We start from the raw sequence: 15,174 nt of genomic DNA on the forward strand, positions 1-15,174 counted from the left end.
TCTCTATACTGTGCTTTTATTCATGCACTTGCCTAGGTAAATTTAGAGGCAGGATGTAGAAGCCCGAATGCTCATCTTGTCTTGCTTGTTTGATTGCTTTCGCCCTAGCTGTCTAATGTGAGAAAATTTACCGAATGCCTTTTCCTCTAAATTTAAAGGCAATGAACAAATTAAACATTTAGATCTGATGACTACTGATGGAGTAATGTGATAGACAAAGCTACAATTTGAGTGAAAGCAGTTGCCTTTAGAAGTATTCTAAATTTGTGAGCGTGACTTAAAACTTAATTGAGTTGTTCTCTAGATAAATTAAAAATTCCATTTGAAGGGGGGGCTTAGTCTCCTTGGATGCCCTCAGCTTCCAGCTAGCTTGGGATGATTAATGGAATAAGAATCAAGCATGCACACAGAGAGAGCATCCTGCAGCCCCTGTCTAACGGCTCACCAGTCCACGTTTGTACCCATACTTGCAAACATTTGGTCACCAAAACCAGCCAGCTAATTCAGTATTTCATTTATACACATGGTCACCCTAATTCATGAAAATTTTATATAATTGATGAACCAAGCTAACTTTCTAATTAATTGGTTGATCATCGCACGAGTGGAGAGGTGCTTTGGAGATGTTCCTGAAATAACTATATTTTAATTGATACCATTTCCGTGGTTTTCCCATGATCATTAATTCACAATTTTGTTCCTCCTTTCTCATTTGGAGGGAATTTATTATGTTTGCTTTGTTGTATCCTTGCAGTTATGGCCTCCCTTCGATCTTTTTGGATTATTGATCAAGTATATGCTTAGTCGATCTTTCTTTCTGGGTAGTTAACTCATCTCTTGACTATCGATAATATCACAATTCAGCTCTATGAAACAATTAAAAAAAAAAACACAGAAAATAAGCACATATATTTCAAATCGAGTAGCTGGTTTGGTTTGACATCATTTACTCAAAACTTTAATGAAATGCAGTAGATACTTGCTGGGCAGGTCGATCCGATATATAGATCTAAGAATGTGTATAGTCTGAACCTGGGTGTTATATAAATCCATTAATTAATAGATTGATTAAACCATGCATTGATAGCAGTAGTGAGTAGCGACCACATCAGGTATGGAACTTGGCATGGCCTATTCACTATTTCATGTGTAACCCCACATGCACACCACAGGAGCATGTATGGGATCAGCTCTCCAAGTTCTGGGAAGACCATCATGTTAAAATGCATTGTACGTACTCTCTGCAGGTAGTGGTAGGATCATCAAAGCATGGACCAAATCTGTAGTTTCGTTTCACAATTTGTTTCTTTTTGATGGAGCCCTAACAAATAGGCCCACTTGTAGCTTCGCCTGCACTTTAAAAGCAAATTAAAGGTGGAATTTTGCAGAATGAAAAATGATAATATAATATGCTTAAGAAGTCTAAAGTATAGGATATATTTTCTTCGTAATTGATACAAGCTCCAATGCAGTTCAGCAAGTATTTTGGCTTTCTTCTTCTCGATAACCTAACGAAAAATAGTACATAAAGGAATAAATGGTTGCCGGATATAATAGTTGAACTTGATGTTGAGTTGAGAAGATTGTTTTCACACTTCCACTCTATATCCATCTTAAAATATATAACTTATTAATTACTTAATTTTGATATTGATTATGTACTTACATATATCCACAACCACGAAGAAATAGTTAAACACGAATAGGAGCTTAGAATAATACCATCTGAATTCCATCCAGATGAGAAAGTATGCTCAAAGTACCCGCTAAATGCCTATTTGAAGTCGAGAAAACAAGCATGCTCATGTTTCACAAGTTAAATGAGCTCAATAGCCTTGAACATATCATTACACGTAGCCGCAAGGCATATATGTAGGAAACATCTGTGCGAAAGCTCAGAACAATAACCAAGGTATAAATCGGAAATGCAATGCCTAGTAAACTGGTTTAAGCTAGCACATGCAGCCCATAAACTCTTGAACCCATGCAGCTGATTCATTTGCAAAGCAAAGTGTGTTAGTTCTAATCTCAATATAGCACAAATGATTAACTATTTGAAAAGCTTAATAAAAAAGGAAGATTCGATCTTTTCTTTATCTTTATCTTTCTTCTACATTCTCGTGATCTCTGTAAGTTTATCTGTGAAGTTATTGCTAATGAAAGCAACCAAAGAAGGTCCCCACCAGTTCATTGCATGCAGAAGTGTCTCATATATAAATTAGGATTTTATAAAACTAACACTATTTTATACCTAATCCATCTAATTTCCCTTGTAATATAGTCAATTATATGTATAATTGTTGTAATTTAATTTTAAAAAGCATCAAATGGCCACATCCCAATTTGCTTAAGAATCCCAACACTCTTGCAGTGTGCATGCACCCATCACTACTATATATACAAGCTCTCACTCCCTCTTCTCTTTCACACCACTCAAAACCCAAAATCTCTTCCTCTCTCTTTCCTTTCGAGAATCTTTCAAACTCAAACAAAATTAATCTCTCTTTCCTTTAAAAACATGTGGAAATTAATGGGTTCCTCCCAATTTTCTAAACCAGTAGCTCGTCTTCTTGTTCTTCTTCAATTTCTCTTGACAAGTAATGTGTGTATTGGAGCAAAAAAGCTGACGTCACTGTACCAACCTCCACCCATGGCTCTGACCTATCATGGTGGCACTTTGCTCCAAGGAGACCTCCCAGTCTCTATACTCTGGTATGGAAACTTCTCACCAGCCCAGAAATCCACTGTGGCAGACTTTCTTCTCTCCCTTAAAAACAACCCTCACAAAAATCAAAAGACAGCTAAACCTTCAGTCACTCAATGGTGGAACTCAGTCGAAACCTACATGAAAAAAGCCGGCCAAAAACCAACCCATGTTTTTCTTTCTACCCAACTCTCAGACCACAACTGCTCTCTGGGAAAAACCCTAAAAAAATCTCAAATCTCCGAGTTGGCCCACCGGGTCAACTCGCCCAACTCGGGTGGATTGTCACTTGTACTCACTGCCCCAGATGTAGCGGTCGAAGGGTTTTGCATGAGCAACTGCGGGTTTCACGACTCGAACCGGAAGTCGAACTCGGTTTTCATCTGGGTCGGGAACTCGGCAACTCAGTGCCCGGGTCAGTGCGCGTGGCCATTCCACCAACCCATCTACGGACCACAAACCCCGCCGTTGGTTGCACCCAATGCTGACGTGGGGGTGGATGGCATGGTGGTAAATATCGCTACTCTTTTGGCGGGAACAGTGACAAATCCGTTTGCAAACGGGTACTACCTCGGGTTAGCAGAGGCGCCGCTAGAGGTGGCCTCCGCTTGTACCGGGGTGTATGGAAAGGGGGCGTACCCGGGTTACGCGGGGGAGCTGCTGGTGGACTCGAGCAGTGGCGCGAGCTACAATGCGGTGGGCGTGAATGGGAGGAAGTACCTCTTGCCTGCTTTGTTTGATCCTTTTACTTCTCAGTGTGAGACCATTGTGTGACAGTGTCACACTAGACCCCTTGCTTTTCATTATTTCATATGCTGATAATGTTGATATGGTAGCTAGTAATGTGTATATGGGTGTACTTGTAATAAAATAAGGTTTGGTATTTTGTACTATATTTACAACACTCATTCTTAAATGAGATATTCTTGCCAAACACGGTTGACACAAAAATCGTTCTTAAGTGAGATACCCTTGCCAAATAGGGTTGACACAAAAAATTTAAGGTCTTCCCTGAGTTAGACGGAGCAATTCTTAGATGGCTCCGTCTTGCTATGTATTTTCGATTGATGAGTAATTTGGTATCATTTGAAATTTTAACACTAGTACTAGCTAGTCGAGCAAAAACTAAAAACCTGTCAACCACAATTAAGCGGTTTGCTCCTCTTAGTTCTTTTGTTAAAATCAATTTTGATAGCTCAGTTAGAAGAGATTTAGCTGCTAGTGGTTTTGTTATCAGAGACCATAATGGAAGACCAGTTATTGTTGCAACCAAGTGCGTTGGCAATTCTACTACCCCTGTTGCAGAAGCTACTGCACTTAGGGATAGCCTGATTGTGGCTAAAGACAAAGATTTTACAAGAGTTGAAGTTGAAGGAGACTTGAAGCTGGTTATTGATGCAGTTAATGGAGTAGTGATTCCACCGTGGAGGCTACTCGATCAAATTGATTGAAGACATTAGAACTATTGCAACTTCCTTTTCTCAAATTTCCTTTAAGCATATCTATAGAGAATCAAACTTTGTAGCTGATGCTATTGCAAATTTAGGACATGATGCTGCCTCTCCTATATATCTTGGAGTGATAGGGTCCCAAATGAGGCTTCTAGAGCTTTAATTTTTGACGTTGTAAACATTGGTTGCCCAAGAAGATTCATTCTTTAAGTAATTTTTTTAATTCCTATAAAAAAAAATTAGTATCATTTGAGATGAGGAACATTGTAACTTTAGGCTATATCTCCCATTTGGTATCCATCTTTACCTAAATGTGGTGGAGTAGTTCTATAGAGTCTCGCCGCGTTGGCTATTTTTCTACTAGAGTTGTTCAGTAGAGTCTCGCTTATTGGGCCTACAACCACCAATTTAGCCCCAAAAAGGTGAAAATATAGAATTTGAACAAAAGGTGGCCAACCTAGTGTAATGGGCTAAAGGTTTTAGCATCTGCGATGTTTTTTCTTGGTGAACAAGAGGAGAAGGCACATAAACAGCCCATCAATGATCCCAGCCCATGGATCTTTTTCTTCGTATTTGTCTACACCCTACAATCGCTTTTTTTTTTTTAATTTTTTTTTTTAGTGGTTCTATTCATACCCCCACATTTGGTATGTGGATCTCTTGCTTAAAATTTTATAACCAAATTTCTAGTTTTGCCCTTCTTTTTTTTCTTTACTCTATCTTTTTCCACTTCCTTACCTCTACCTTCTCATCGAATTTGTGTATCTTCAGCAACGACTTCTTTGTGAGAGAAAGACAGAGAGATTGATGAATAAATAGAACATAGACGACGATCAAGGAAGAATATTGAGAGAACTGATAAACTTGATATAAGTTTCCAGCATATATAATAAAATGAATCATTCTATTAGGCTTTCATGTTTTGTCATATATGCACAATATTCACAATAGCCACAAAATAAAAACTGTCGTCTGAATTCAAAACAGATCACGGATGCTAAAAAAAAACAGTTGTGTGGATAACTGTCACATAACAGTTATAAACAAAAACGACTTTTGAATCGCAATCATACAATAGATTCTTAAGTTGCCCGTTGTCTGAGTAACGTTCACACAACAGTTAATGTTGTCGAGAGCCTGTCGACATGCTATCGACATGGATGCCGAGTCCTTCAGACGATAGTTTCTAAATGCACCTTCATCAGACGTCACCAAGATAGACGACAGCCACCCTCTATATCAGACGATAGTTTTTAACTGTCGTCTGATTCAATTTCTGTAGTAGTGGGAGTAGTCATAAATTAAACTTTCAACAAATCAATCATTTAAGATATGAAATCTGACACACTTAATAGATAAGATATTATCATAAATAATCCACCACTATTTTGTTATGACACTTTGGATGTAAAAATCAAAATTCAGAAAGAGACGTAGACATAAAATTCCAGCAGAAGATTTGGATCTACAAAGATCGATCGCTAGCTAGGTTCCTTCAATGAAGTTCCCATATATTTTTAACTGATTAATGAGTTATTCCCCACAAAAGATATTAAGCTATATATATATTATTAAAAACCCAAAATGTATATCATCATTTACTTATGTTTCACCTGATCAAACTTTGAAAATCCGAAAATTGAGTAGGAAGTGCCATAAGTACTTCGGCCGAGTGATAACCTTGATTGAAAAATAATACCTTTAAGAGGAGTGTAACCCTTCTCAACAAGATGCTGATACTGAACGTAACCCATGAACCCACAAGCACTAGTAGTCCAGAAAAGCACTTCCGGCACCCCAAGCTCCTCGGCCGCATCAAGAGCAGGGGCGGATCTAAATAGAAGGCTATATGGGCTCAAGCCTAGACAGTTTTTGGGCAAAAAACCACTAAGTATATATCTACTTTTAGTTTCAGCCCATACCCAAAGAGGGAAAAAAACAACATTGGGAGGTAAAAGTCCCGTTCTTCCCCAGCCACAGCCCACAGCAGCTCACTTCTCTCCTCTATGGTCAGACCCTCCTTCGCGGCTCCCCATCCAAGCTGAGTTGAGTTCTTCTCCCTGTATGGCTGTATTGATTTTCATTGTAGACTTGCAGTCATGCAATCATCTTCTCCGGCTTTCCCCATCCAAGCTTGCTTTGTTTTCTGATTTGCTCCAAATGGGAGGTATTTCTTTTCTTTCTTTCTAAGTCTCTTGATTGGTTTAATGGGTTTGTTGATGGAAATAGTGGTGTTACAGTGGTGTTTTGTTTGTTTTGGGTTTCTGGGTTTTGTTGGGTAGCTTTGGTTATGAGCAATGGGGGACTCAGGTGGAAAAGTGAGGTTGATTCAGTGCCCAAAGTGTGAGAATCTTCTTCTTGAGCTAGCTGATTACTCTGTGTATCAGTGTGGTGGTTGTGGTGCTGTTCTTGGTGGTATTTTTTTTTTTTTTCGATTCAGTTGTTTGCTTTCTGTTTTTGTTTGTGAGAAACTTAAGAGAAAGATGGGATTTTTATGTTGAAACTTTTTCAATTACCAAATTGGGGAGTTAAATTTGGAGTCTTTATGATGGTGATAGTTGTGATTCTTTTAGAAATTTGTGTTTGATTTATGAGAAGGTTAGGAACCCAAATGAGATCAGGATTTTTGGACTTGAAATTTAGTATGGTATAAACCCCAAAAACACACACCAACACGAAAAGAACTAATCATTTGGATTTGTGGGGCTGAGTTTGTTAAGCTAAAAAAGAATGCAACTTGCAAAGTTCTTAACTCAACAACATTCCATCTCCTGTAGTGTTTTCTGCAACCAAAATAAAGCAATTGTTTATTTTTGAAAGAAGTTTGCTCTTTTTTGGGGCGTTTTCTTTGGATTAGAGGATCAAATTTTGGGTTTCTTTCATTTACAGCAAAAAAGGAAAGGCAGATGAGTGGGAGTGGGTGTCTTAGGTTCTTGATGGTCATTGCAAACCAATGCCACAAGTCTATGTTCTTCCTTAGCTACCAGCTTAATTTCAGAATCAAACCCATCTCAGCTATCAATCTTCACAAGGTAATAACTCTTTCTTTCACAATTCACAAGGTAATGATTAAGAAATTTTTGGGCACTTAAAATTAGCCTAGACGGGTTTCAAATCCTGGATTTTCCATTGATCAAGAGTGAAGCTCATGACACCATCAGAAACCACGCAGCTCACCGACAGTGAGTCCACCTCAGAGTTCAGCTTCCCAAGAAGCTTCCTGAAGTGAGGGAGGCAGTACTTCTTGGTGGACTCATGGACTCGCAAAGGGCCTATATATCCTGCGTGGCATTTGAGTCGGTAGAAGGAAGCCCATCGGGAATGGTCTTGAACTGAAAAGAAGGGAGACCGTCGAGGGCGTTGGGGCCTCGGGAGTTGAGGAGGCACTTGTGGTTGTACTCGATGTTGACGAAGGTGATGTGGAAGCCCTTGTGGTGGAGTAGCTTGGCTAACTTGAGCATAGGGTTTATGTGACCCTGAGCTGGGTAAGGGATGCATACGGCATGTGGCTTAGTCTCTGCCATTAAAGCATTGGAACCCATTTTTTCTCTCTTGCTCCGAAACTTGGGAGAAGAGAAGTAATGGTATTGGTTTTTATAGAGGTGAAGAGCAAAGAAAGGTAACCAACTTTTCCCAATGCTATACTATGATGATTTAAATTAATGTAAGTCGAAGAAATCCTACAGAATCAATAATTCAAGGCCATCGATCAATCTCTTTCTCACTTAACTTTGGTGACTTTGCACATCACTGGGATGAAACAAATTCTAGCTTACTTAGCTGCGAAATATCATGTCGGTTAGAGAGAGATACTAGAGAGGGGACGGCCACGAAGTTGAATTTCTTTTGTTTTGTTTAGGTTGAAATGCTTGATTTTCATTTTTTGGACTATTCACTACAGCTCGTCTTTCCATTCTCTAAAGTCTAAACCCTGTGTTATTCTTTAGGGAAAATCGTCCAAACAGTGTCTAAACTTTTTCAGACTATTAATTTTCATACCTATATTTTGAAAAATATCAAAATGGTACCTGAACATTTAAGCTCGACCCAATTTTCATACCTAGGAACAGTAAAACCATTAACTCCGTTTAATTTTCAGGGGTATTTTCGTATGTTCAGAATTCATCTTCTCCAAACCAGACAAATATAAAAAGAAAAAGAAAAAAAAAAGTGCTTGCTATGATTAAAAAAAAAGTGAATCTTCAATACCCCCTTTCTGCTTGAGTCGATTTCCATGTCTTCAGTATTCCGAGTTGATTTATCCACAGGAAGATTGTTGCTCTTTCTCTCGTATGTTCTAATCTTTCTCAGTGCCGTTTCATATCCGGACCTTTTAACGGGTCGTGGAGGTGAAGTTCTGGTTGTCTCACTCAGTTGGGCTTTCTTAGCCTCGGCTACTTGCCTTTGCTGTCTTCTCAATTGTGTTTTCATCATGAGGGAAATCGGTTGGTCCTTTGAAACACGGCCGTACCAACGGTTGTCAGAAACCAAAGGAGGCTTGAAAGTCCTCAGTGGTCGGGAATTTCCATCACAGTCATAGCTATCACTGCTACAACCCTCATCTCTATGACATCTTCTTTTGTCCCTCTCATTTTGGCCGCAATATTTTTCATCATAAAATGGCTGATCAAAGTTTAGGCGTCGCCTAACTGGCTCCCTTTCTGCAAATCTTCTTTCCGGTTTATCGAGACGATGGAACACACCCTTTTAACTTCCCCTTGGACTATGCGGACCATACTTGTCCAATGCATCCTAGGTCAATGGTCGCTTTGTGGTAACTTGAGACTTGAATCTCTGTTTGTTCGCCTCGGCCTTAACTACCTCAACTGAAATAATTCCTTTGCCCCTAGGTTCTAGTCTGGAATGCACCTTTTCGTGTGTATCCCCTATTTTGGCTCCTATTAGTGCACTCTTGGCCTTTTGAGCCTAATTAGAAGTTTTAACAACCTGCTCTGGCCTATGGAGTTTTAAAACCCCTTCAAGCATGACTTCTTCCTGGCACCGAGTGCATAAAACAGCTACTTTTGGTGGCTTAAGCTTGATACTCCCAATAATGAGTCCTTCAGCCATTGGTCGAGCCGATGATTGGGGCTTACCAGTAGTCTTGCTAGCATCTACTGTTTTGCTTGGAGCATCCCCATCCTTGGAGACTTTGACATACACCATGTTCACTTGAGCTTCAGGAAATGGGTTGGTGTCAACCTTCATTGCTGGCTTACTTTCAGGGAACTTGAGAGTTCCTGCGTCAATGAGATCCTGTATCATATCACGAAAAATAATATAATTGTTAGTTGCATGCTTCCATGAATTATGATACTTGCAAAAAGTCTTCCCCTTGATTTCTTCGGCCTTGGGGAGTATATGGCCGAAAGATAGTTGAATCATCTTCTCAGCCAAGAGTTGATCAAAGATCAAATCGGCCTTAGCTATATTGAAAGTGTAAGTGCGTGCATTAGTTTTTGTTCTGCTTGTGCTTTGGGTTGGTGGTCATTTGGTTTGCTTTGGGTCAACCCATTCCAAAGCTTTGCACACACGGGGTTGCTTAATCACCATTTCGGCTAAATCCATTTCAACTGAGTCTTCATTTAAATCCACTCCAAACCTGTCGACCGCATTAACCGCTTGATTCTTGTAATATGTACCCTTCGATGCTGCCCGCTTTTGAGCTTCCTCCCTCAAGATGGCATCATACCGATCGTTTCTTGTCTAGAGCTCCAATAGATCATTGAAGGTAACACCCTCAAAATGTTCTATGAATTTGAAGCTCAAACCAGCTACAGCCAGATCCACGAACTCTGATTCAGGTAGTCTCACTCGGCATAGTGCTCTAGCTAATTTGAAGCGGCTCAAGTATTCTTGTGCAGTCTCATGACTCATCTGCGACGTCTTGGCTAGGTCAGCCAACCTAATCTCTTGTTGCGCTCGATAATATTGGTCATGGAAAGCTTGTTCCATTTCTCTCCAATTATTGACTGAGTTGGGTGGGAGATTGATGAACCAAGTGAAGGCTGGTGCCGTGAGGGAGTGAACGAATAGCCTTAGCTTGTTGTCGTCAGAGCTAGCCTCTCCGCACTGGGCCTTGAATCGGCCAATGTGTTCTACAGTGGATTGATATGCATCCCCAGAGAACAATGTGAATGAGGGAATGCGATATCCTACTAGGTACGGGATGATATCAATATATGCAGGATACGGTTTAGCATAACTTGGTCTCTCCACCCGTCTTGGTAAGACTCCCATAAGATCTTCAACTAAATTTTGAAACTCATTGAGCCGAACCGGTCGGTCTTGACCTCCTCCTTGATGATTGTTCTGCTGATGGTTTTGAGCCACATTGTTGTTTACTTGGTTCTGCTAAGGGATGAATCCTTGGTCGAATCCCATTTCGGGTGGCATGCCATAAAGCGGATGCGGCATCCTTCGCTGCTGTTGCATATTCATCTGGTTTGTAGCAACCGTGTTGACTTGGTTGGGTTGGATTTGAGCCTGTATGTTATGTTGGTGTCCCATGATTTCGTGCGCTCCATTTTCCCGCTAGCTAACAATTGTTGGTAGATGAGGAGCAGGGTGTTATTGAGATTTCCCATTTGGGTACTAGTGTTATTGTTGATGCTTGCTGTCAAATCTTGACCCAAACCATCTACTGAGAGCCTTATCTCATGGACAGTCCTCCTAGACTCGTCGGCCATTATCCGAGCTATCTCCTCGGCCGAAGGGTTGACATTTGGGTAAATCCCCCATTGGTTTTGTCTAGACTGTGATAAATTTTGATGTGAAAGGACCATTTGTCCAGAAGACATTCCAAATGGTGTCACAGACGTGGATTCGGTCTGAATGCTTGGTATGATCATGGCCATACTTGGCACTCCTATGGTTGAGGTGTTGGTAAACCCTAGGACGACCTAGGTTGCAGCTGTAGTTCCATGACCAGTCGTGACCGTAGAGGTGACCGGGGTTGAGGTACGTGGTGGTGTCACACTACCTGACGTCCCTGGTTCACTGCTCATGGCTGAAATTGTTCTTGTATACTTTCGCTTTGAACACTCGGCCGAGGTATGGCCGACTTGTTGCACTTAAGACAAGTATTTCCCCGATATACTTAGTATGGATTAGAGTGCATCCAAAAATGACGCCTTAGTGTTTTGTGTTCCACTGGGAGTTCCAAAAGATGTTTGCCTCAAAATCATCTCGGCCGAAATGAGAGCCGAGGGACCTGTGGTTGAATCATCTCAGGTGTGCCAACTCGCAGCCGAATGGCCGACTAAGGTTCAAATCTGATTTGCTCTTGTATCTGAGTACTTTCAAGTGATTGTAAGCCGAGGAAGGAACCCTCTCGGCCGTTAGGTTCTAAAGCCTCTATTGCAAGGACTTTGGCTAGGCGTCAATCTTGACCGGGATCTTCTATCACGTTCACTTCTTGGGTAAACTCAAAGGTTCGGGTGACAAGCGAGAGATCTATCGAGTGAAGGTACTCGCAAATCACGGTGAAAACGAAGGTGAAGTGGATTCAGTTGTCAAAGCGTTGTGAGATGATATGTGTGTGAATAGCGAATCGTGTTGATCCAATCTGGACTGGCCGAAAGAGATCAATGGATGATAATTCTACGTTACGAACTACTCCTAAGTGAGAAATGTAAAGTGCATATAAAGTAAATAAATAAGAAAGTAAAGTGCTTGAACTTAAAGTATTGAATTGAAATAAGAAACTGGAAATGAAAACAAGTTATAAAAGTTGAATCAAAGGCAAAGTACCTATGAGATAGTAAGAGAGAAGTTTGTGTAAAAGTTGTATATTGAATTGTTTGTGTGGTGCATGACCACAATGAGTTACAATGTGCTATATATACAAGTCAGAAACCTTAGCTAACTTGTCCTCCAAGACGTGGAATTTAAGTAGGATTCTCCTTCTTTCTAGGATTGATTCGTCTCATAGAATCCTAATCTGGCTGATATCTGAAATCTTCATAATCGAAATCCATAATTGATTCGAGCTCCTTCCTTGTGAGGATTCCTTCCTTGAATGACCTCTCGGCCGAACTTTTTTCCTAGGCTCGGCCGAGCACTCCTAGTCCTTCTCTCAGCCTATTTGTGCATTCACCCATTCCTCATTCGGACTGTCTAAGAGCTTAGCTGGGCGGTCCATTTTACTAACTTTAGGCCGTCCGACCCAAAATCTCGATCTCGGCCAGGCGGCTGAACGATACATTCGTCTCAGTCGTATGATTCAAAAATCATTACCTTGGTCAAGCAACGCATGCAATTCGGGCATATAGCCCAACTTCTCTTCGTCCGACTCTACAAATGGCCTTACATACGTGTTACTAAATTCAGGTGCAAACAGAATGTCGCACCACGTGCCGGCTCACTACCATCACCGCCTTCAAACTGGCTGGAAGCCACAACCATCTCGCCCCACAAACTGCAGCTTCGGGTTCCATTGCCAAACTGATGAAGAGAGGCTTCGAGTTCCACCTTAGGATTGGGGTTTCAAAATGAAAAACTGAAGGGGATTAGGTTTCGAGTTAGTGATCGAATAAGGCCAGAAGGGGATTGCTGCTGGGTTTCTGGAAATTAGGGTTCTTGTTCGAATTCAAAATCTAGAAATCGATTGAGGGCTTCGAGTGGGTTTGAGCTTTGAAGGGAAACTGGAAAAGTGAGGAGCTCCTAAGGGAATCGAAATTGGCTGCAGATTAGGAAATGAGTGAGAAATTGAGAATGGGTCGGGACTCGGGGTTCGAGAGTTGTGTTTGAGTGTTGATGGCTAAGAGTTGAATCACTTGAATGTTGACTGAAAGAGTCTAAAGACAGTAAGACTAGTAGGGATATATTGAATCGGGCTTTTGTGCTTAAGAATACCAGGGCCTTGGATCGGCCTGTTAAAACTCAAACGGTCCTGGCTTTTTTTTTTTGTGTATTTTTTTCTCAAAGCCCGACCCGGACCTGAAGGTCCGGATCGATTCGGTCCGGGTTTGCGGGCTTTCGGGCTAAAATGCCCATGCCTAGAAAAAAGGTTGATTCGTAGCTTTTACGTATGTGTCATGATTTTTGGTCATTTAGTTAGATTGCTTTTTGATTCAATCCATAGTGTTTCAGCGATTGTTAGTTGGCCTTGCCTGTGCTTGCTGTTGGATCAGTCCAGTTCATAGATCTGCTCTAGCCCATTCCTACTTGCATGGCTGCATCAATGAGATGAAATCAAGTTGCCGCCACCGTCCCCTTCCCAAAGTTTTAATGTAGACATAACTTGCTGTGATGAGTCACCACTATTTGTGATTACATGGCTTTAATGGAGCCTATGTACATACGCAAAAGTGATCGTTGATGCTAACATTTATAGACTATCACTTTGATTTACTAACTTAATATTTTGTCCATCCATCTCTATGTTTTATCAGTAAAAATTAATAAAATGAAAATACAAAGACTCATTTATGTGGTTAAAAGATTATAAATTAAAATAATAAGGTTCACCTCTCCTTTTCTTTGGAGCTGACTCAGCTGAGGGATCTGATTAACAATTATGGTCCCAAAGCAGCCCTATCAATATCAGATTGCCGGATTTCTTTTTTCTATGATTGCCGGAATAAGTACGTATCCAGGTTTACTATTTTATTGATAGATCACATTCTAGCTACTAGCAGCCTAGATTTCAAATTGATTTAAAGTAAGTGGAAACTGGCTGCAATTGAGGGAATATTGAATAAGAGTAACTGTGATTCTCTGAAAGTAAGTTAAGTATCTTATTACTTCAACCACTTAGCATAAAGTTAATTAATAGGTTGATGTCATTATATAACATATCTGGTCCAGCAATGAATGCTGGAATAGTTTCTTTCTTATCAAGAAACACAATTAAATTATTGAGATACAAACATATAATTTTTCCGGTATATCTAATTATTGACGTAAATCAAGAAAGATTCTCTTGTCAAATTATTTCTAAATTCTAATTAGCAAGGTGTTCACCTAAAGATCTGGGACGACCAAATTCCAATTGTTTCCAACTTGAAACATGTTGGCTCAATTAGTGGTGTTCGTGTACCTTCATTTTTGACAATTAAGAAATTCTGGTCTATGTCAATCAATTTATTATCTATTCATGATTTTTTAGCTCGGAAACAATCAAACGACCAACTGGTCGGTGACATTAATGATGCATCATCACAGCTTCGATCTGTATACAAATCGAGTATGAGAAATCAGGGACAAATCTCCCATCTGATTGTTTATACGTCGATATTGTAGTGTATCATCTAGCGTGATTGATTTGTACATCCATATTCCATATTCTATATTGTTGAAATGTTGCGTACACTTCTCATCAATCTATCAGCCAGCTAGCTTCAAACAAATCCCATCAATAGTGATGGCTTTTTAATTGCAGATAATTAACAAACCCTAGTTGGCTACTTCATCCACCCATAATGGAGGGAATAAAACTGACCAACTGGCAGCTACGTTGATTCGTTATGACGGCTGGGTTGAGATTTCGTCGCCCATTTAAATATCTCGACTAGTTCGTTACTTAAAAATGTAGGCGATGAGCCACAGTGCCATGCGTGCAATACCAATTCAAGTCGATCTGCAATTACATATAATAATATATATAGCTGGAAATCTTTCTCACGTGGCCAGGCAAGACGACGATCAAGTTGAATTTTGCCCCCAAATTAATCACGAACACGCTTAACAGTTGGCTTTGTGGAACTCCTCTCCACTCCACATAAATCGTTGAATAAAAATTTCAAAGTATACTATTTGGAGTATGAAGCTAGACAAAGAAAAATTGTTATGTGTCAAAGTATAAAGTGTTGATCGAAAAATTCTGATTTTAGGATATTGATTTGATAGGGTCTAAATTTGAGTTTTGAGCATGAGAATTAAAATCTATAATAATGAAATTCAGTAAATTAAACAAGCTAGTTGTTGATAAACACAAAAAGGACCGACCCGTCGGTGCAATTTGGATGTCAAACAAGTCAAAAAGCACCAGTAAAGAACAAAAATTCTGACAAGTCA

The 15,174-nt window shown here is 40.1% G+C and overlaps 1 protein-coding gene across 1 annotated transcript; it reads left to right on the forward strand.

Moving 5' to 3' along the window:
- The first annotated feature begins 2,431 nt into the window (after window positions 1-2,431).
- LOC112179876 (protein PHOSPHATE-INDUCED 1) lies at window positions 2,432-3,597 on the forward strand. The gene has a single exon (XM_024318366.2). The coding sequence runs from the start codon at window positions 2,519-2,521 to the stop codon at window positions 3,476-3,478; it is 960 nt and encodes a 319-aa protein (XP_024174134.1). The 5' UTR covers window positions 2,432-2,518; the 3' UTR covers window positions 3,479-3,597.
- Window positions 3,598-15,174: the final 11,577 nt, after the last annotated feature.

The sequence above is a fragment of the Rosa chinensis genome, chromosome 7 (genome assembly GCF_002994745.2).
Source record: "Rosa chinensis cultivar Old Blush chromosome 7, RchiOBHm-V2, whole genome shotgun sequence".
NCBI classification, from domain to species: domain Eukaryota; kingdom Viridiplantae; phylum Streptophyta; class Magnoliopsida; order Rosales; family Rosaceae; genus Rosa; species Rosa chinensis.